This window comes from Nannospalax galili, unplaced genomic scaffold (genome assembly GCF_000622305.1).
Source record: "Nannospalax galili isolate Female #2095 unplaced genomic scaffold, S.galili_v1.0 scaffold113, whole genome shotgun sequence".
NCBI lineage: Eukaryota > Metazoa > Chordata > Mammalia > Rodentia > Spalacidae > Nannospalax > Nannospalax galili.
In genome coordinates this window covers 6,951,892-6,974,905 of record NW_008335444.1, presented here as the reverse complement: position 1 = coordinate 6,974,905, position 23,014 = coordinate 6,951,892, and the positions used below count along the sequence as shown (strand labels likewise).

At 46.2% G+C, this 23,014-nt stretch overlaps 1 protein-coding gene across 5 annotated transcripts in view; it reads right to left on the bottom strand.

Moving 5' to 3' along the window:
* Atp2b4 (ATPase plasma membrane Ca2+ transporting 4) overlaps positions 1 to 23,014 on the bottom strand; it is a 102,001-nt gene that overhangs the window by 36,225 nt on the left and 42,762 nt on the right. For 3 of the 5 annotated variants that reach the window (XM_008830360.2, XM_017797457.1, XM_008830359.2), the window contains exons 2-9: positions 18,487 to 19,130; positions 8,132 to 8,329; positions 7,367 to 7,621; positions 6,623 to 6,748; positions 6,105 to 6,230; positions 4,973 to 5,008; positions 3,372 to 3,533; positions 30 to 244 (exon numbers count right to left, since the gene is read on the bottom strand). In XM_008830360.2, coding sequence (XP_008828582.1) covers positions 30 to 244; positions 3,372 to 3,533; positions 4,973 to 5,008; positions 6,105 to 6,230; positions 6,623 to 6,748; positions 7,367 to 7,621; positions 8,132 to 8,329; positions 18,487 to 18,679 — 1,311 coding nt within the window. In that variant the 5' untranslated portion in view covers positions 18,680 to 19,130. The remainder of the gene's footprint in view (positions 1 to 29; positions 245 to 3,371; positions 3,534 to 4,972; positions 5,009 to 6,104; positions 6,231 to 6,622; positions 6,749 to 7,366; positions 7,622 to 8,131; positions 8,330 to 18,486; positions 19,131 to 23,014) is intronic. The other 2 variants (XM_029562188.1, XM_029562187.1) reach the window with 1 other exon arrangement.

The window sequence follows — 23,014 nt, the reverse complement described above, 5'->3', positions numbered from 1 at the left end:
CTTTCGAAATGGTACTTTTCCAGTCTTACCTTCACAGAGTAGGCCAGTGAGATGGTGACAGCCAGCGGCAGCCCCTCTGGCACAGCTACTACCAGTACAGTGACGCCGATGATGAAGAACTTGACAAAGTACTGGATGTAGACAGGAGTACACTCGGGCAGCCATGCTCTGCGCTGTATCGCGAAGTTGTCAATCACAAAGTATAGAATCAGGATGACAACTGTGAGAGCAGACATGATGAGACCTGTCCAGGGCAACAATGCATGTAAACCTAGGTTTCAGTCAGCCTATTACACCCTCTCTATAATTTTGAAGACCATAAGCTTTAGAAAGTCCTATTAAAATCTTCCACCTATTCTCTGTGGATTGTACATTGTGACATGAGAAGAAGACAACAGTTCTAAACAGTGGTTCCAAAGACATGGATTCTGTTGTCAGCATAGTACCAATCTGACTCATTTCTTTGGACTAGTTGTTGACCCTCTGAGTCTATTTCCTAGACCAAATTCTTCATTCATACATAAAGGAGTTGCTGGGTGTAATCTCAGGACTTGGAAAAATGAAGCAAGAAGATCATGAGTCTAGGCCAGTCTGGAGACCTCAGGAGACCTTGTTTCAAAATCCAAAATAAAACAACAAAACAAATTAAAAAGGGGAGTGGGGTATAATAGAACATGAGCCTACTTTTAAAAGACAGTGCTTATTTTTAAATGGCCAGACCCCACAGCCTGAAGAGGTCAGGCCATACCTCCCTACAGCTCTCTTGGACAGAGAGTCAAGAAACAGTCTGGGCTGTGACTTGACAGCTTTCAGTTCATGGTACCTGGCTTCTACAAGCTCTTTGTTATATGCTAGCTTGAACTAAATCACATGATGTGAAACTTCTCACCTTCCCTACAAAACTTATAAAAGTCTGATTTTTCCCTTTGTTCTTGAAATTTGTTCAAGGATTTGCTCAGGGAGATTCTTTGAAGGCTGTTCTCTGAAGAGGCTCTCCCCCAGTTCCTGTAAACCTCCACCATGTTTAGGAGCATATTCAAGGACGTATCCATATTGTACTATTTTTGTATAACATTCTTTCTCCCACCTTGAGGGCTGATTAGGGCCCCAAGGCCCTTCTAATAAACTATAACTTCTGAAGGGTACTGTGTCCACTTCCTTTCTGGACTGACCACTGCTGTTTTATTATTCTTTTCTTATGTTTAACAAGGTGGTCTGCTTTCTAAGTCCATTCCATTGTCCACCGAATAGCAAATGTATCTGTGTACTTACTAGTAGTTCATCAACTGGCTTTTCTCCCACTGCCCTGTGAATGTTGAATTCACAACTTGGTTACAGAGATGCCCCTCCAGTGCTAGCACTAGCACATTGCCTATATTTTCTCCTATCATAGGACACCAAGAAGATGACGATGATGACAATTTACATAGTTCCTACCATGGGCCAGGCAAGCCTTACGACTGTTTCACAATAACCCTATGAGATGGAGTGCTACTCTTACCCCCTTTTCAAAGAAGAGAAGAGAGGCTGCTGGCATGGCACACTGGTATGGTGACCATCCTGGTTTGCCTTAGATGGAACCATTTCAGAGACTTTCAGTGCTAAAACTGAGACAATCTCAATCAGCTGGGATATCTGGTCATCTTACACATTGAGGTTAAAAAATAAAACAAGAGGCTGGAGAGATGGCTCAGTTGTTAAGAGCATTGACTGCTCTTGCAGAGGGCCCAGGTTTGATTCCCAGCACCCACATGGTGGCTAACAACCATCCATAACTCCAGTTTCAGGGGATCCAACGCCCTCTTCTGACCTCTGCAGGCATTGCATGACACAGGTGTGCTTGTACACATAGACTCAAAATAAATAACATTAACAAGACAAAACAAAACATGGCTACTCTGAGGATTGAAGAGATCAAATATAACCAATCTGTGGCCTAGTATTTGGGAAATGCTCTCCTTAAAGCCACAGTTTAGCATTGCAGATTCAGGAGCCTCTCAACAAGGCTAGAGGTGATGATAAGGATGAAAGTATATTTGTTTGTTCTTTGACTAGGACTAGGACCAGGGTAAAGAAGCAAGGTGCCTATGGTACAAAATTTAGGAAGGCACTCATTTTCTGGGTTGGGAGGTACCTTGTTTGTTTCACCCAAGTCCTGGCCTAGCTTGATTTGTGAAACAGAACACAGGAGACCAGTAGCCAATCTCCAGATAGCTTCTACCCCTGAGAGGAGAAGGAGACAGGGATGAGAACAATTGGGTTAGGGGATCTGTTAATGTTTCTGGGTGCCAGACTCAATAACTGGCTTTTGTACCCACAGTTAATCTCATTCACAGAGTCTATACATAAGACTTCAAGGTAGTCAGAATCAGCTAAGTACTAGACTGGAATGAATTGGCTAGGTCAATAAACTACTACAGAACTTTCTGTGATGCTTAAAATGTTTTCTCTTGGTCCTGTCCAGTATGGTAGCCACTGGCCACATGCGACTGTTCAACATTCACAGGAGCAATGTGAAGCCAGTGGCTATTGTAGTGTCTTTATCACAGATCCCTGATGATCCTTGCTTTGTGGATCAGCAGCACTGGTATTGTTGAGAGAGGGCGTGTATTAGAAATGCAGATGCTCAGGCCCTACCATAAACCTGAGCTGAATCTGCACTTTAGTAAGGATCCTCCATGAACTATTCCCACAAAGACATGCCTCGTATGACTGTGGTAAGCAGCAGAGTGGGGCCACAGAATATTAATTAACAGACCAGACCTTGAGGGATACATGCACCAAGTAGCAATCTTCCTTCTGTTCCCTCCTCCCTCTGCTGCCCCACCCCCCTGCCAGAAGAAGGTGTAGGAAGGAGGATAATGTAGAGGGTGAGTGATGGAAAAGTCACTTACTCACCCTAGCTACAGGACCCCTTTCTTTGAAGACAGTCTCTCTAACCTGTCTTCCTTGCCCTCCGGTCTTTACTGTGTACTTATAGCTTTGTGCTGGGACACAAGATTCCTCTATGCAAGGGAACTGCTTCTAAAAAACTGCAGCTTCCTCTGTCCTTGAGGTAGTTACAAGACAGGCGAGAGTTCCTAAGGCCTTCTTTCTTGCCAGTATGAAACATCCCTGCTGTTTGGATGAGAGATCTCATGGTGCTAATCTTTACAAGCAGGAGAAAAAAAAAAATTCTCTGAAAAAGCTCAAGGAGTGGCCAAACTCTGGAGAGAACAAAGATACAGCCATTTAGACACCACAAGTCACTCAGACTCTTCAGCTTCCTCTGCCAGTACAGCTTGGTGTGGAAGGAAGGGGATCATAGTAGAAGTCAGCACAGGAGTAGCACTGGTTATCTCAACAATGATAGGCAGGCTCAGGTGACTCACCCGCCTTCCCGATCTGCACAGCCAGGCGTGTCAGCTTGCCCTGAAGCACCGACTTCTCCTTTTTGGGCACCCTGGTTACTTTCTTCTCCTTTTCCTCACAGTCAGTCCCCTCCTGGCTGTTGAGTGGCTGGATTTCCAAGGCCACTCCATCCTGGGTCTTTGCTAGGATATACACACAAACAGGACAAGTGAGCAGGCAAGGTGACAATACTGAGTGGCAGGCAGGTGGAAACAGAAACACCCTTCTGTCTTCTTGCTGGAATGCTCCAAGGGCCCCTGACATGAGTTCTGGCCACTCTCAGCCCATGCTGGACACAGGACTCCACTAGGGCCTTTGGAACAAGTCTAACAACTGGAGATGAAGTAGGGGATGCTTTTAGAGTCTGGAGTTCCTCTTCAGTGACAGCTTCCTGGCACCTCTCAGAGCCCCAGGGTGGGTTTATAACAGCAAGGGGATTCATACCACTAAGGCTATTACCATAACTGTCCTTCCTGGAATTCAGGGCTTAGAACAGTGAATGTTTACTGCAGAAAGGGACCAAAGGGAAAGCCTGGCAGATGTTTCTGGAACATAAAGGTCCTAATCTATTCTGTTAAAAACTCTCCCCTCCCCTGTGAGAAAAGAAACACAGACCCCCAAGACCCAAGTTTTTCTCCAGCTACTTCTGGTATAAGTTGAAGGAGAAGGGCATATATGAAGTAGGTACAGAGTTAGGACCTAGGTTAAGTTTCTGGGGGAGAGAAAAGAAGCTGATATAAAGAGGCCCTGGAGTAAGAGAAAATAGGGACAAAGATACGCAACCCATTTTGCTTTTAGAAGAAGAATTAATGAGACTTAAAATTCAAGTTATTTTTGTTTAGCCCTGATGTTCTTGCTGATGTGGTGACTTTATTTCTAAAGAGTACTGGGATGTGAGTAAAAAGGAAGAAACAGCTGTAGGAGCTGTCTCAAGAGTACTTCTTGCTGGTCCCCAGCACCCCTCCAGCTTCACCCTTTGCTTAGAAGTCCCTCCTGAGATACTGTCTCTGCTGTCTGCTGTACAAACAAGACAGAGATGGGATGTAAACACAGCCACCAAGAGAAACACAAACCATTTCAGGAGGAACAAAACAGACTGTGGAGAGAACAAAGAAAGAGGTGGGGAGAGAGGCAAAGAGAAAAGTCTTTCTCTAAAGCACCCCTGAGCAAACTAGCAGAGAGCAGAGAGGCATCCAGACCGGACGACACTGCCGAGGCAGATAGCAAGAGGAGGGTGCAGGTACTGCCCAGCCAACGCCCTCCACAGTGAGGGCCTTGGTGATGACTTCCAACCCAGAAACTGCCGATGTGGGCAGTGAAGCAGAGCTCAGCACTCTGGGAAGAGCAAATCCATCCCCAACACCCAAAGAATCCTGGATGTGCACTTCCTCAAGCCAACAGCAGAGGGTGCTGCTGCTCTGCCTTGAGCCCACCCCCTGTTCTCTGCACCGTCCTCAGGATGAGGCTGGGCCACAGCAGCAGATAACAGATTATGGAGAGGGCAGGGGAGACAGATGGCCTGGAAAGGTCTGGTTTGAGCGTGGGCAGGTAGAGATGGTACATGAGTGGGTGGAGAGGTTACCTTTGTTGCGATTTTCAGAGACTCCTTGTTTTTTACCTGTTTGAACAAGAAAGAAAAAGGTGGAGTGGAAACCCAAAGTGACTAGTAAGAGATCAGATAGTCAATTTGTTGATCCTCTACGAGTCCAGAGGGCTGCCGCAAAGGAGGTGGGTTGCAGGGCAGGGAGATAAATGTAAAGGAAGCTCACATCTCTGCTCATTCATCCTTCCTAGAGTCTCTAATGAAGGCTCTAATCCTTGGGTTCCTGGACAGAGTGCTCACGCAGGTGCATGCATGGTCACACCTGAGCAGCTTTCTCTTGCTGTTAGGAGGGAGGATGCTCCTGGCTGGAGTCACATCACTTGGAAAAATGAGGTAAGGGTTAGGGAGAGAAAGAGGCAGGAACTGTGTCTGCACAAGGCTCTAAAAGGTATCTCCAGGTCAAGTCAATAGCACCAGGCAAGTTTCCTATGTATTCATCTGAGCTGTGTTTGAAATGAATAGTTGAGTTCTGAGAGACCTACCATGTCTCCATTTCAAGATGATTCTTTGCCAAGTAGTAGAAATCCTTCTCTCCCTCAAGGGAAGAAGGAATGCTCAGAAAAAGGTGTGGATTTTACTTCTCTTTCTCCAGTTATTCCTACTCCAGGAACAAGTGAGTGGCCAAGACTGGCTGACTACAGGGGACACTGCCTCTCTGTGTCCACTCTTCTAGCTGTGTTTTTCTTCCACCCAGAGCCCACAGTTTCAGCAGGATCCATCCTTTTCTTCGGGTCACTTTCCTATTAGCTGTGATGGTTCATTTCCTCCTCAATCCCCAAGAAAGAGGGTAAGGGAGGAGGAGGGTATTTTGGCTATCACTCCTGCCAGCTCATTTTGGGCAGGGTGAACTCGACCACTCACAACCTACCCTAAACATAGGAATTGAGGTTCAAATGAAATCTGACTTGGGCACTTTGAGCAAGGATCTGGTTTCCATCAGAGTTCCCTGGAGAGCCAAGGATGACATCTTTATCTTGGCAAGGAGCTGGGTATCTGCTGCTTCATCCAAGCAGATTTTTCTAACAGACTTTCCATCATGGATTGGCTCCTTGATGTCTAGTTCATCCACAGGAATGAGAGGAAAGAGAATCTATTTCAGCATATCCCTTACCTTTCTTCTTCTTATCCTCCTCCTCCTCCTCACTGGCCCCTAAGAGGGTAAAGATGATTCCTGTCTGGGAGTTGGTCCCCACAGCAGTCACTACCATTCGGCCGGAACCTTCCATCACATGGGTTCCTGTAAATGGGAAAGGGGAAGATGGGAAGAAATGTTGTTTTATATTCCTAGCCATGACTTGGTGTTAAGTACTTTTAAAGTTAGTGTCTCCTGACCCCCATGAAGAACGATACATTTAGTAGGTTGTAAGAAACGGCCAAGAATTAGTTTTAAACAGACCAGACAAAACAGAAGCTAAGGTTAATGTACCTAAGTTCATACCATCCTATCAAACAGAGCCCTTCCAAGATCATTATTGCATGAAAACCTCTTTCAGGTTATTGATATCCTTGTATTGAGTCTATCAATATGTTTCTGATCCAGCTAAACCCAAGATCAACACAAGTGTGGGCTCCTTTGGAATGCTGTAGCAGATCCAGATGAAAAGGTAACCTGAGCAGCAGAGGTGGTACCTGACAGCAGCATGGGGTCTTTGTCCAGGGACTTCTTGACATGGTCTGATTCTCCTGTCAGAGAGCTCTCATCAATTTTCAGATCATTCCCTTGGATCAGGATTCCATCTGCCGGCAGCAGGTCACCTAGTATACGGGGGAAGGATGACAGTGAGGGAAAGCGAGGTAAGGGGGCCTGGCAGGGTGTAGGGACCTCCAACTCCTCCACTCTACCTCAGGGCTACTCCTCCAGCCCAACCTGTAGTGCTTCAGCCTTATGAGAGCCTGGAGAGCCGTAACTAGGGCTGGGGTGTGCGTCAGTAGCATAGTACTTACAAGTGGCCCTGGGGTTAATCCACATACATCCCAAAGGAGGGGATGAGGAAGGAATGAGAGAGATGGTAACTTATCTGAGGTGAAGATAACTTTCCAGGTACTATAAGCTCAAACTGTTAATGACCCCCAAATACCCTCCTGTGGCCTAAATATGATATACCGGTTCTCCTAGCCCACATGGGGCACATGTCTGACAGTCTTGGAGGAGTTCTAGTTAGTGCTTTCTTTGGAAGTCCTTTCCACAACCTCCTTAAACTCTACCTTAGAAGCTAGCACAACTTGGGGGCTGATTGTGTGTGTGTGTGTGTGTGTGTGTGTGTGTGTGTGTGTGTGTGCACAAGTGCAGGGCGGGTGTTTAGCAATTCATAGCTCCCTCAAGTCAAATGTGTTGGTATGTGGGAACAGGTCAGAGAAACATGATGCTCTCACCGTACTTGATCTGGGCAATATCTCCCACCACAATCTCAGCCACGGGGAGCTGGATGAGCTGACCATTCCGGATAATGCAGAATTTTTGCTCCAGTTCAATGCGGCTCTGCAACCCCCGGAACTGCTTCTCTTTGCTCCAGTCGTTGAAGGCTGTCACTAATACCACAATGATCACCGAGGCGAGGATGGCCGCCCCCTCAATCCAACCGGTTTCTGCTTCCCCCTCTTCTGGGTTACTTGCAACATGACCACACACTATCCAGGGAGGGGAGACAGAGTCACTGAAATGAGGGTGGTGTTTCCACAACCTCCAGGAGATGGAAAGTCATGGAAAGAGCAATAGAAAACAAAACTCTGAGGTCGAAGAGCTGTCCTCCAAGGAAACTAGAAGGTAGCAGGATGAACAGCCATTTCATCACTAGATCTATTTATGCTAATTACTAAATAGCACAAAGTATGCCAGTGCAGGTCCTGTGAAGAGCAGGCAGGCTTACTGCTGTTCTCTATAATGCCATGTGCTGGGGCACATTGAGAAGCAGGGATAAGGACATAGGACAGGTGACACTCTGAATAAAGTTGTGGGAGGAGAAGGGAAACAGTGTGAAATAAGGATGATTAGAATAGCTTACTAGCTGCTGGTTGATTTCCTTTGGAGAGCCTGCTGGGTAACAGGAACCTTTTGTGCTACAACCCGTCAACCAGCACTGAGTATGGTTGGTGTGGGAAGAACCTGGGTCAGCCATGCAGGGCAGTTTAGGCACTCACTTTCATTGTCTCCACCAGGGGGGCGATAGAAGGACAGGACCAGGGAGATGATTGCTGCGATCTCCAGGATGATGAGCGTGACATCCTGCAGTGCTTCCCACACTAATTCTAAGAAGGTCTTGGGCTTTTTCGGAGGGATCACATTCTGTCCAAAAACAAGTCTACGCTTCTCCAGATCTGTGGGGTTTCCAGATAGACCTGAAAAGGAGAGAGGAATGAGAGTGGGGGGAAGGGGGAGGATAACAATAGAAGTCCAGTTAAAAGGCCTCTTTTTGGCCAGATCTGGGAGCTTTCCCAGACCTTCCTTGATTAATGCATTTCTCAACTCACAGCAGAGAAGCACCCTTATACAGCAGATAGTGATTAACACAGAGACCCATAACTGGCCAATGTGTAGAGAACAAGAGGCTACAGTCTGACTATCCCTGAATAGGACACCTATATCAAACTTCTTTCTCCCACGATTCAGGGATCATTGCAGAAGAGTGGGCTGAAAGATTATAAGAGCCAAAGGTAGATGACCAAAAGGAAACAGAGTTTTCCAGATAGCTGGTCAGTTATTCATATGAACTCACAGCAATGACAGCACAGACAAGTCTCATGTAGGCTCAAACTGACAAAATCCAAGCATACATGTGGGGAAGTGGATAAGAAAGCCCAGTCCTACCTGAGGAAATATTGGCAACAAGATGGCTGCTGGGAAGAAGCAATCCAGTCTCGTTTAAGGGTGAGACCCTTGGTAGGTTGACCAGGCTCCAGTGGATGGACTCACACCAAAGGTCATTTGGAGACATAAACTTGACTCTATAGGCCTTTGCATATCAGAGCACAGAAGTTTGGTGGAGGGCTAGTAAGGGTGTGTGTGTGTAGATACGGGAGGGAATCAAATGATCAGAATATATTTTATGAAATTTGCAAAAGTTCAATAAAAATTAAATTTAAAAGACCTCTAATTAATTAATTAATTAATTTTTGGTCTTTTTGAGACAGGGTCTCCCTGTAGCCCCAGGTGTCCTGGAACTCACTAGGTAGACCAGGCTAGCCTTGAACTCACAGAGATCCGCCTGCCTCTGCCTCCCAAGTGCTGGGATTAAAGGCGTGTGCCACCATGCCCAGCTGTATTTATTTTTTAAAAGATTTTATTTTATTGTTTTATTCATGTGTATGTGTCTATCTGTGTGAGTGTATGCCACATGTGTGCGGGTGCTTGCAGAAGCCAGAAGGTGTCAGATCCTCTGGAGCTAGAGCTCCAGGAGGTTGTGAGATGTCTAACATGGGTGCTAAGAACTGAATTTGGGTCCTTGGAAAAGCAGCAAGTATTCTTAACCATGAGACATCTCTTCAGCCACCCAAAGGCCTTTTTTTTTTGAGACAGGGTCTCCCTGTAGCCCCAGCTGTCCTGGAACTCACTATGTAGATCCACCTGCCTCTGCATGCACCACCATGTCTGGCCCAAAGGCCTCTTTTTAAAAAAATATTTCATTTATTATTATTTATGTATATGAGTGTATTGCCTAAATGTAGGTAAGTGCACCTATGTCATGCAATGCCCTCGGAGGACAGAAAAGGCCATCGGATCCTCTGGAACTGGAGTTACAGACAATTGTTAGCTGCCACGTGGGTGCTGGGATTCGAACCTGGGTCTTCTGCAAGAACAACCAGTGTTCTTAACTGCTGAGCCATCTCTCCAGCCCCTATTATTATTTTTTTAACAGTACATAGGGTAGGGGTTTATTTACAGAAGAGTAGGTGCCCCACATTTACGTCTGCATTGTAAAGTCCACAACTCAAATACAGAACCTGTGACCTCCCAACAGCTGCACAAAATGGTGAGAGAGGTGCCTCTTGGTGTTCTCGGCTTATATATTCTTTGCTTCTCCCCCCACATGCAGCTAAGGTCAACTGATTGGGTAGGAGGGGTAACTGACTCCCCCTTGACTCCTTGATGAGCATGGGAAGATGTGACTGTAGTCTGCCGGCATAGTGGTTGGAGGACATTTCCGGTTAACACTTCACCCCTTCCTCCAGCTCTGACATTCTTTCCTAAAGGCCTCTTTTTAAAAAGACTTTTTTTTTTTAGGGTTGAAGAGATGACTCAGCAGTCAAGAGCATGTACTGCTCTGACAGAGGACCTAATTTCAATGGGTGGGTATGTTGGGTGGCTCACAAGCATGGGCACCTGTACTCTCTCTCTTTTCTCTTTCTCCTTTCTCTCTCTTCTCGCTCTCTCTCTCACATACACACACATATAATTAAAAAATAAAAATTTTAGGGACTGGAGAGATGGCTCAGTGGTTAAGAGCACTGGTTGCTCTTGCAGAAGACCCGGGTTCAAATCCTAGCACCCACATGGCAGCTAACAACTGCCTATAACTCCAGTTCCAGTTCCAAGGGATCTGGCACCCTCTTCTGGCCAACACAGGTACATTTACATACATATAGGCATAACACTCATACATACAAAATAAAAATAAAATAAGTAAAGTAAAAAATTTAAAAGATTATCTTTTTTCTGATTCACCATTTGCTTGTTGGAACTGCTAACAAGATATAAGTTTTTGCAAAAGCATGATGGTCAAGGAGAGAGAGAGAGAGAGAGAGAGAGAGAGAGAGAGAGCCAAAGTTCAGCTACTACACAGTCTTGACAACTAGCATTCTGCTCACTAACATATAACATGTATGCCACTCACCTACATCACACACACACACACACACACACACACACACACATATGTATTTGCTCCAAACATTTCCAGAGAGGAAAAAGGAGGCAGAATTATTCTCAGTATTTTGACCCCTCTTCTGGACCCTAGACAAGTTATTTTTTAAGGTGGTAGGAACCTAACACAGCATTTAAGGTTAGTCGGCATGCATTAAATTCTTTACACATTGCTAATTGTTACATTTAGTCCTAGCTTTGGCACTGGAAGCTGTTGGCTGCCTGTATGATGCATTTCCTGCAGATAGGGTGGGGCAATCTTTGCGTTGAAAACAGGCAGGCAGCTGGAGGAGGTCAGAATCTATCAGGGGTAGTGGTACTCCACCAGAGCAAGGAAATGTATGTGCCTAGAAGGAGCAGGGGCAGACTGGAGGGTGTCAGGGAACCTCGCACTGTTAGGATGGCCTTCCACTAGTGAGGAAGGATGGGCATGGCGTGAGGGCAAACATCTCTCCCTTTCCACGGAAGGGCATCCAGCAGTGTGACCTTCGACAGTAAGAGAGATGAAGGCTAGACATCAAGACAGAAAAGGGATCTTGAAAATGGGAAAACAAGTACGCAAAGGAATGCTGTCTGCAGAGTCTGAGATGGCCTCCATTTCCCAGTCTCACATGAAACTTGCAGCAGGTGGAATGGAGATCCTTGTGGGTCTGGAGGGAGGATATGGAACCAGTCTGGAGGTAAAGTGGAGTGGGGTAGTGCAGTGAGGAATTGGAGGGCATGGAGGCCATTTTCACTTGTTAGTAGGAAGGGCAAGGAACTATTTGGGGACATGGTACCCGAGACTGTAATCCAGGACCCTGTCACTAGTGACAAGTACCTCACCCAGGTCTCCAGCTGAGCAGCCAGCTGAGCTCCACAGAGGACCAGGGCTTGGTCAAAGCATTGGAAACCAAGCTGAGCTGCTTCCCAGATGTTCCCTGCCTCCTCTGCCTGCCTCACTTCAGAAAGTCAGGTTCCCAGTAGGAAAGTCGGGGAAGAGCCTGGGAAAGAAGTATCTGGGCAGGTCATCTGGATCCCCAGGTAGGTAGGGGCAGGGTGGCCAGGAGGCAGGGTCTTGCTGGCTCTTTCCCCTTGGGGATGAGAAAGGGAAGGGCTGTGCCAGCTTGAGATTATTGTGCTTGGTGAGCAGATTTGGTTGAGGGAAATGGGCATACTGATATTTCATTAATTTACTTGGGATGTTTTGCAAAGATGAGGGATTTACAATGTACTAGGAGGAAATGCCTTTCTCTCCTTTAGAAGGGTTAGGAGAGCATTAGGAAGGTAACTAGGACATCAGCTTTTAAAAATCATAGCCAGGCATGGTGGCTCAGGCCTGTATTCTCAGCACTCAAGAAGATAATGCAAGGCTGGCCACAAGTTCAAGGCCAGCCTGGATCACACAGTGAATTCCCGGTCAGCCTGGGTTATTACCCCAACTTAAAAAAAAGGAAGCAAAAAAGATACTAAAGATCATCATAAGGGACATCTCAATAGCCTAATAACATTCTGTAAAACAGGTCTACTTGAGCAACCCATCTTAGGGTGCAGGGGCGGGGTGACCCCTCACCAGCCAGGCTCTCCTATTAGCACCTAATGATCCACCCATGACTCTCTTCTCTCTTCTCTGTCTTCCACCCTTGCTCTCCAGGTCTTAGCCTGCTCCACGGGACTCCTTTTTAAGATCCCTGGCAGTATACACCACTCATCTGCTCAAAACCCTCTGTGGCTTTTACTTGGAGTGAAACTGGGCACCAAGGCCTTCAATGGCCTCTAAGGTCTCTTATGAGCCTATAGCACTCTATAGTTATATATAGTATCTATGATACTATAGTAACTCTCCCCACCTCCCAGTCTTCTCAGGGTTCTGGCCCAGCACGCATCCCTTACCCCTTGTACTTCTATTTTGGCCTCTGCATACACTGTTGCTGCTCCCTCTGCACAGACCCTCTTCCAAGCTAGGGCTCACTCCCGCCCCTCCTTCCGGTCCTTGTGCAAAGGTCTTCTCATCCACCATGTTGAGGACTTATTCTTTTAGTGCTTACCTTTCCTCCTCCACAAGAACAGGATGTTTGCCTTTGTTCTTCAGGCCTATAGCAGTGCCTGGCACAGTGCACATACTCACATATGTTGGATGAACTTAGTGGATGAGTGATAAAAAAGGGAGCTAACATTTAAGTGATTACTGTGCAACAGACACTTCAGTAGGCACATTTGTGCTTCTCATTCAAATACCACAAGCCCCAGGAGGCAGTTACTATGAACACCATTTGGCATAGACGAAAACAAGTCTGGAGAGGTGACGGACTCCTTGGGTTAGTACAAGGCACAGTCTGTGTCCCCTACAGGAGTCAGCTGGATGCCAACTTCCACTCAAAGGGTCCTGGGATGTGCAGGCAGTTGGGCTCAGCTGAGGCTCTGTTCTAGTGGGATCAACTCGCCCTGATTTGTTGGGACTTCCCAGGTTTTAGTAGTGAAGTTTCTGCCTCCTGGGTAGCAAATGAGTGCATGGCCAACTTGCTTCTACAGGGCTGGCCCCCACACTGTTCTCCTTTGCATCTCTGAGCAAGCCAGCACTGCTGGTCTATGACTCGGGCGATTGGTCCTGTCTTCCTGTTCTCAGAGAGGTCATCAGAATCCAAATTGTGAAGCTTATGCTCACTAAAAGGCTCCTGATGGCTTTTTGTAAATGTCACCAAATGAAACAAACACATTATGGATAATATAAAAGTTTGAACCTGCCCTCATCTAGACAGTCTTCCTCAAAATCACATCCTTGCTTCCATTTCTCTTTTCTTTGTACTATTAATTAATTAATTAATTGTGTGTGGAGGTTGGTTCTCTCCTTTAACTATGTGGGTTCTGGGGACCAAACTCAGAAGGTCATCAGATTTGGTGGCAGGTACCCTTACCTGCTGAGCCATCTCACCCTTTTTGCCATTTTCTACTCATCTATCTGCTCCACCTTAAGTCATACAGAGCTTGTACAATAGCTCCCTTAAAAAGTCAAATGGCTGTCCTTGTTCCCAGCTGCCCTGCAGCAGGGCAGGGCAGGCCCAGGATATTAGAGAACTTAGCCTTGGGAATCCTCTGACATGTGCTGCTGCACAGCAAAACCATGTGGGGCTGGGAGCTCAGCCAAATCCCAATTTTGGATTTTCCACTCCATTCTTTCTGCTCTAGAGGCCTCCCAGGCCTCATTTCAGTCTCTGTAATTTCATACAAATACTTGTCCAGTCCAGAAAAATGTTTTGGGCTCTGATCTCCATGGTGGCTTCTCAAATACTTAAACAGCCTCCTGGAGAGGGGAATACTTGGCAGGGAGGCCATCCTAGAAACACAGGAAAAGGGTTTCCCCCAAGAAATGCATGAGGAAGATGGGAGGAAAAACATCCCAGAAAACATGAGGGAGCCAGCCACACCCAAACTGGGAGTGCCTCTAGCCCTAAGAACCAGACTGAGCACACAGCTGGGAGAGGCAAAGAGGAGACTCTGTGAAGTCACTGTCTGCACCCAGGCTGGGAGTTGCAGGGCCCCTGCCCAGGCTGAGTGGGCTGGAGTGGAACATGTGTGTCTTCTGTGAGGATCCAGGGAAGGGAGATTTGGAGCCCCACCTGCAGTGACTTGGCTCCAGCAGGAAAGGGCCTGGGTCAGCTTCCTGCTGTCACTAAGAATGATGTGGGCAGAGGTACTCCTTGTCAGAATGGGCTCAGCCCCAGAAAGGGTGGGTCTAGGCCAGTCATCATGAGGGACTTCCCAGCTATCTGAGTTATGATACCTTGCCAATGAAGGCGGCAGAAGCCTCTCCCACACAGATAGCACAAGGGAGACTTTCCTGAGGTTGACTGAAGGCAGTCATCTTTCAGTTCATGAGAGCAGACATCGGAATACATTTCAAGCACTGGGGATATGGCTCAATGGGAGAGAACTTACCTAAGCTTACAGAAGACCCACCTCTAAAAAAACCAAACCAAAACAAAACTCCCAGTATTTTTCAAGTCCTACCTTAAAACCATGGATTAGGGTCCTAAGGGGGAAGAGTAGCTTGAGGTTGGGGACTGTACAATGGAACTAGTTCCCATCTAGCCAAACGCTGTGCTTTCAAGGAGTCTCAGACACTTTTCCTGTTTCAACACCCCCCGCCCCAGCTCAGCATAGGCATAGATGATAGATGTGCTTGGCTAGACTCCTGTCCCAAGATAAAGGGACAGACTCAAGGTCAAAGCAAGAGTACACTGGGCTAGACAATGCACCTTCCTTTCATCATTTGGCCTGCAGGGATGACAGCTTCCTCAGGGAACGTGTCGCTTCATCTGCCCCCTGCTTTAAGTCTTTTAAAAAATCCCAGCTCTTCCACAGGAAAGAGAAAGCTCCCCAGAGCCCCCACCCTCCTCAGGGCTGGCTCTGCCACCTGCCTTTCAGCATGCACCAGCTTCTCTCTAACCAGTGTCACATTCCTAGCACTCACACCTTTGAGCTAAATAAAAAGAGTGAAAGCCCCACTTCTTAGGGTAGATGCAACTTCTCAGGCAGCTGAGGAGGGAATGCCATCCTTCTTCCCACCCCCCAGCTTATGGGTCAATGCAATACAACAAGGACAGAAGTCAAAGTAAGAGGAGTTGGAGATGTAGCTCAGTTGGGAAAGTGCTTGCCTAACTTGCACAAAGCCCTGGGTTTGATCCCTAGCCCACAAAATCTAGGCCAAGTGGTACATGTGCGCGTAATCCCAGCATTTAGGAGGTAGAGACAGGAGGATCAGAAGTGCAAAGTCAGCCCAGCATGGTGGTGCATGCCTTTAATCCCAGCAGAGGAGGCAGAGGCTGGTGGATCTCTGTGAGATTGAGACCAGATTGGTCTACATAGCAAGTTCCAGGCCAGCTGGGGCTATAAGGAGACCCTGTCTCAGAAATGACAACCCTCCCCCCAAAAAAAGATTAACAGAAATTCAAAGTCATCCTTGGTTTTATAGTGAGTTTGAGACTAGCTTAACCTACAATAAAGACCTTATCTCAAAAGAAAAGGGGAAAAGAAAAAGAAAAGAAAGAAAAAAATCAAAGTAGGAGCCAGGCATAAAGCATGCCTTTATTTCCAGCATTTGAGAGGTTGAGGTAGGAGGATCACTGAGATTGCAAGGCCAGCAAGCAAGACACACACACACGCACGCACGCACGCACGCACGCACGCACACACTCAAGACTCAAAGTAGAGGTTGGGTGTGTAGCTCAGTGGTAGAGGGCTTGTCTAGCATGCAGGAGGCCTTGGGTTCTATCCAAGCACTAAGCAAACAGACAAAAAGGCAAAAGAAACTCAAAAACACTTGGAAGAGTTGCTGCTGAGCTGGAAGGCATGCAGCATAAAGGTTCCAGGCCTGGGGGAGAGGAGGAAGCAGGGAAGGCTCTCAGGTTCAGAAAACCCAGCTACATTGTCCCATCAAGAGCTCTACTCCCTGACTGGAGCATTGTCCCAGCAAACCCAGACACCCAGCTCTGAATGAACAGGGGCTGGGTACTGAAGGCAAAGCATGGGGTTGGGCAGGGAAGAGAAAGCTCACAGCTCTCCTGGCTTAATTCAGCTCTAGGTATGAAACTCAAACCAGACTGGGAACTCTCAGGGTGCCAGAGGATTATTTCATGTTGGGGAGAAGGGACAGAAGGGCTCTTTTACCCTCTGTCTTTCCCATTGACCTCCTATCCTCTTGGCCCAAATTTTATAAGAGCCCTTCTTGTTCCTCTGCCAAGCACTAAGAATTTCTTAAATGAACCTACTGGCCTTGCCTATACTACTCACATCTAGGATGGCCAGCTCCTTTGTGGATATCTGACCAGGTTGTCTCCAAGTGCTTCTTTCCCACCCTCCAAGACATTCCTCCAGTGTGAGCCTCTCCCACTTTATATGAGTACTAGTAGATTTGCTGAAGTGTGATGGCACAGTGGACCACAGCATGCTAGGCTCTGCAGCCATGCCCAGATAAGTTGCTAGGAGCCCTAGGAGGTAGGGCAAGGGTTGAGGGAGACAGCTCCAGGCAGAGGGCATGAAGAGAGACTGTGCCTCTCAGACTGAGGAGCTCTGCCAAATTGACTGTCCAGAATGGAATATGAGCTTTAAAGGGGAAACCCATTTGCCTTTCACACCTGTTCTATTCTGAATTCACTCATCTAGTCCTCTACCTTCCCCAACACTAATAGAGCATATGCTTAGCATTTGCAGGCCTTGAGTCTGATACCCAGTACCCCCTCCCATAGAGAGAGGGAGGGAGGGAGGGAGAGAGAGAAAGAGAGAGAAGCTAATTTCACTCTATTAGTCTATCATGCCAAGGAAGGTCCAATCCCAGTATACTCTAAGTAGCAGCAAGATGGACAGTTCTAGGTAGAACATGACACTGCCCTCAAAGGGCATGGTAGTAAGAGCACAGTAAAACACCAGAGATCTTAACAGGACAGAAGATGGTAATCTAAATCTTAAAACCAATGAACCAAAAAACATAATTTGGTCTGTCTTCAAGCAGATTCTTCTTATCTTGCCATCGATTCCCCTAAAGAATGTTAATTTCTGGGCTGGAGAGATGGCTCCGAGGTTATAAGCACTTGCTGTTCTTCCAGAGGACCCAAGTGTGACTCCCAGCACCTACCTGGTGGCTCTGACTCTGTTGCCCACTTCTGGCCTTTGGGGACACTACACACATGCAAGTAAGCATACTGGCACATGCATGTATGTATGTGAATATACTATTTAATTCCAGTAATTCTATGGGCTAGATATAAACATTATTTCAAAGAAGAAACAGACTCATAGAAGTGGAGTAAATTCAGTATATTCAGCTAGTAAATGGTAGAATTAATATTTGTACTCTAAGCTTATGAGACATAGTAGGGCCTGGCTGTACAGGCCTGTAATCCCAGCTACTTGGGAGATGAGGCAGGAGGATCATAAGTTCAAGGCCTGTCTGAATTAGAGTGAGTTTAAGGCCAGCCTGGGCAACTTAGTGAGAATTTGTCTTAAATAAAAAGTGAAAAGAGGGCTGAGGACCTAGCTCAGTGGTACAGTGCTTGTGCAAAGACCTGGGCTTGGTTCTTACATGTTTTTAAAAAAGAAAAAAGCATGCCAGGCAGGGCTTTAAAAAAAAAATCAATAATCCCATGACAGAAAACAGTAAATGATCCAAAAACATGGTTATGACACACCATCCTGTCTCTAACCGCACACAATAAATAAGGTACTCAAATGGCTGGTCCACTATCCACTTTTGGTAGCCTTTTCTTTACCATTAAACTTCAAGATCAATATGAAGAAGAATTCTACCTTAAGCTCTTTTGTAATCAAAGGCTGATATAGAATAAAGAATTTGATTATTTGTTGACAAGAGCATTTATATCACAGACATTTATAAAATAAATATCCTACTTTCTATAGACAGATACAGAAAAAAGGAGAAAAGAATGGTCTTTGGAGACATCGTCTCTAATCATCACAGGGAAAGAAACAGCTCTCCTGGCCTCCCTCCTTTCAGGGCTTCATAGAACTGTGCTCAGCCCACCAGACAAAAGCATAGCCATTGGGTCTCCAGAAATGTACCTTCCCTAGAGGTTGGAAAATAACATACTAATAAATACTAATGACCTTCCTCTGACCTCCCAGCACTTGAAATGGCCTTTACCTTCTACAGGGGAGGTTTTCAGTCTACTGCAGATATTTTGTACATCTCCATAGAGGATATTGATCTGGTCTACTGCCTCAGTAGAACGAAACTCCATGAGCTTCCTCAGGTCCATTAATGTGCAGCCAAACTCCCCTTCATAGCTCTGGGCTGTCGAGTTGGCTGGCAAGCTATGTCCTGATGTATTTGTCATTTTGCCTGCAGTTACCAGCCTCAACCAGAGAAGATGGTGTTTCCCTCCAACTGATCAGTGTCTCTTGCCCTCCTTTCCCACTTCTTCCCACTTCTTTCTTCTCTGGGGGCCCAGTTAGGAAATAAATTGACTATATCTTGTGCAATAAGCTTCAGAGTGGCAACACCAAGCTTAGATCCTTTCTTCTGTATGAAGTCTAGTAGTGAGAGGAGGAAGAGGATGGGGGAACTTAATAGAAGGCGGACTTCGTATCACGATGATTGGTGTCCTCTGGGTGGTGATGAAAGTAGTTGTCCAGGGTGGGTAGGTTCCTAGCTCAGATTACTTGGAGGTCTAAACAGGATGCGCATGTTGCCATGGAGGCAGCCTCAGCAACAATCAGCAACTGGGATGGTAGGGCAGCAGCAGAAGAAAGAGGAGGACTCCCTGGATAACGATGACAACTGGGTCTCTGGAATAGAGATGCAAAGAAAGACAAAAGAAACAATTAGTACAGCCACAAGGATCCATGATCTGCAAGGGCTAAAGGTACTCTTCTAGCACAGGGTTGAAATGACAGTTGGTGTCTGAACTGAACTGATAACTGAGGCCAGAGCTATGTGGCCAGGCTCATGGGAAGCCTGGGTGGCCTGTAAACTGGTAATGTAGAGAATTTATTTCAGATGTATCTGAATTTATTTCAGATTTCATTTCTCCCAAATCAAGCCATACAAATTAACCCCAGAAACTTGGAAATAAAAGGTTACAGTTTCTAATGGTTCTAATGTGCCCTCCCCCAGCACCTCTCTCTCTTTCTGAGGGGCTAGTTACAGGATACTTTAGTCTGAACTTAGCAGATGTGAGAACTTATAAGAAGAATCAGAAAAGGAATCTAGACCCCAGTGGTCTGGAGGCTGGCCTGCCAGCACACCACCCGCTCCCATTTGGTACATTCTTCCTGACTCTCAACACAGACATTTACAAACCAGGAAGACAGTCTGATAAAAGGTCCCTTAGAACACTCAGTCTTCAGTAGTATGTAAGGTTGGCAGTCTGTGGGGGTTGTATGGCACCAAGTTTTGGTCTTGGGACTAAGCTCTCTCCTTTTCCCTAGGGCTCTGGGGGGTAAGAAGACAGTAAAATGCTGGCAATGTGTGATACAGAGTGGAATCATTTTTTCCCACAAGGGACAGATGGACCTCTGAGAAGAAAGATAGTGAGGCTGAAGTCTATGAGCGTTACAGTTTCTCCAGTGTGGGAGGGATAAGCAAGCTATCAGCTCAGCTAGAGCACAGGCCCCAGCAAGGTCATCAGGAGAGGAAGGGGTCCTGTCTGTGAGGGAGCACCAGAAAGTCTCATGTCAGCACAGTACATGCATCAGAGAAGGGTGGGCATTTCTCCCTCAGCGAGACAAATGTTTTCTGGAGCATATCCTGGCTAAAGCGTAGGGCACAGCTAAGTATAAATGAGAATGGGCAGCCCTAAAGGTAGCAGAGACTGAGCTTTGTTCTCAGACAAGGGCAGGCTATGTGTCACACATCAGTCACTCCAATGGGAAGGGGCTGTTCCTGGATGCAGCACCAAAATGTGGGTCCCAGTCCTAGTGAAACAGTCCCCGGAATTGAGTTATGCTAGGGGGGATTGGCAAGGAGCTTCCATTGACTGGTCTAAAAAACAGACAGCATCCTCACCTCTGGAAGGTGAACAAAACCCAAGCAAGAGTCATCACATAAGGACTTGATTCTTTTTTAAAAATATTTTATTTATTTTTATTTTTTGTGTACGAGTGTATTGCCTGCATGTGTGTGAATGTACCTGTGCTGTGCAATGCCCTCGGAGGTCAGAAGAGGGCTTCGGATTCCCTGGAGCTGGCGTTCCAGACCACTGTTAGCTACCATGTGGGTGCTGGGAATCGAACCTGGGTCCTCTGCAAGAGCAGCCAGTGCTCTTAACCGCTGAACCATTTCTCCAGCCCAGGACTTGTTTCTTTTTTAGTAGTTATTTTCTCCAGAAATCTCACGTGGCCAAGAGTCCCTGCTGATTCCAGCTAATCCTGTTTCTGGCAGGTTCCTCGACGATGGAGGTTGTTACACCATTTTGTCTGCCAGAGTGCTCCAGTCAACCCTCCTAATGCCTTGACTTACAGTGAATTAAGGAAGCAGGGGATCCTGGAAAGTAAGGTCTGAAAAGAGCTTGAGGCAGTGGGTGAAACTCCGTCACTCAGACTGGCATAGGAACAGGTGGGACAACAGTTCCTGCCTATCCATATTCTGTGAGGATGAGTGCATGAAGGGGGACATGCATTCGCGGAACTATGTCGCTATAATCGATCAGTTTTGTTACTAGTTACTAGTTTATTTTGTAGATCTGTCATTATGCCTAATATTTTTAATGTATGTTGTACAGGTGCATGTGCATAGGTATGTGTGCATGTTTGTGTGCACATGTGTTTGGAGGCCAGAGAGAACCTTGGGGCAGGGTCTTTCATTGATCTAGAGCTCCCAGATTAGGCTAGGCTGACTGACTAGTGAGCCCCAGAGATCCTCCTATCTTTGTCTCCTCAGCGCTGGGATCACAAGTACATGCTACCACACCTGGCTTTTTATGTGGATGCTGGGAATTGAACTCAGGTCCTCATGTTTGCACAGAAAGCACTTTACCAACTGAGCTCTCTCTCCAGCCTCTGTGCCTAATTTATAATTTAACTTTATCATCAGCTACAGTGACACATGCCTATAATTCTAGTACTCAAGAGGCTGAGGTAGGAGTATTGTGAGTTTGAGGCCAATGTAGGCTATAAAGCAAGGCCCTGTCTGTAAAAATAGTAAATATTATAATAAGTATTTTAAGTATTTCTAGGAGAAACATGGAATACATAAGTTCTCCTCATAGCTTTATCTGGTATCTTGAAATGCATCTTTCCCCACAGATTAGAGAGGACTATGTATCACAGGACTTTCTCGCAGTTTAGTTCTCCAAGCCTGAAAAGAGTGGGAGGGGCTATAGCAGCAAGAAGCCCATCTTGGCCCTTAAGAACAGCTCCTTAACCTTTGAAGAGGATGTCTAGAACAATGCTGATGAGTATGAGCTGGGATAAGATGTTGTTGTTGTTTTTTTTTTTTTTTTTTTTTTTTTTGGTCTTTTTGGGACAGGGTCTCCCTGCAGCTCTAGCTGGCCTGGAACTCGCTACGTTGACCAGGCTGGCCTTGAATTCACAGAGCTCCACTTCTCTGTTTCCTGAGTGCTAGAATTAAAGGCGCGTGCCACCATGCCCAGCTCCACTTTTTTTTTAAGGAGAGAAAGAGACTTGCTATAGAGTCCAGGCTGGGTCTGGAATTCACTATAGTCCAGGTTGATTATGAACTCATACCTGTTTCTGCCTCCCAAGTACTGGCATTACAGGTGTGAGCTGCTACTCTTGGCAAAAGCTTTAACCTTTTCTGTCTCTGCCCAATATAGTATTTGCTCTGTGAAGACAGGTATTTTTTTGCCTGTTTTGTTCATTATTTGCTCCCTGGTGCTTATTTGAGAAATTGTATTTAGTGGGCACTCAGATGGTATTTTCAGATGGTATTTTTATTGTTACTGAATGGCCAGTAGCAGATTCAGAGCCATACCTGCCACTTTTCCAGTCACCCTTTAGCAAGTTACTTAGCCTGCTTAAGACCTTTAATAGGGAAAAGAATTGGCCTTACCTAGCACATCATTCTAAGAAAGTAATAAAGGAATGGGATTATAGACTCAGAGGTCATTTCAAAATCTTGGAAGGATGCTCAGTGTCTACCATAGAGTACTCAAGGAATGAGGAAAAGTTTCATTTGATCTGGCTAAGGTTTTGCTTTCTAGCCCGTAAGCAGAAGGGCAATACACTCCATGCATCCCTCCATCTTTCCTTGCCAGGGATCTCCACCCTTTAAAAAAAATAGAAAATCATAAGGCAGTTTCCTTAACAATAGCCACAGGCTGGGTTGTAGCCATTAGCAAAAGCCACTGGCATATGAGGTCCTGGATCTTCAGAGTACAAGAAGGGACAGCCTGAACCCAAATTTCTTACTTTGAACCTCTCCTCAAGAGGGAGAAATTCTTCCTCTTTCTCTTACATGGACAAGGGCATACAAGATTAGAAGGCATGGCACTGTACAACATAGAGGAGGCTTCTCTGCTTCAGGGAGATGAAGAGACACACAGCAGGTCAGCTGTCGGAGTCTAAGGGCAGTGTGTGATGGAGACCTCAAGTTTTGGTGCGATCTACTGAGGTCCTGTTATCAAAGGGGTATATCAGGGTGGCCACTTCTCTCTGAGCTCTCTAGAATGTGAGCTCTCTGCTCAGCTTGCTTGGCCCCAACCCTTATTAGG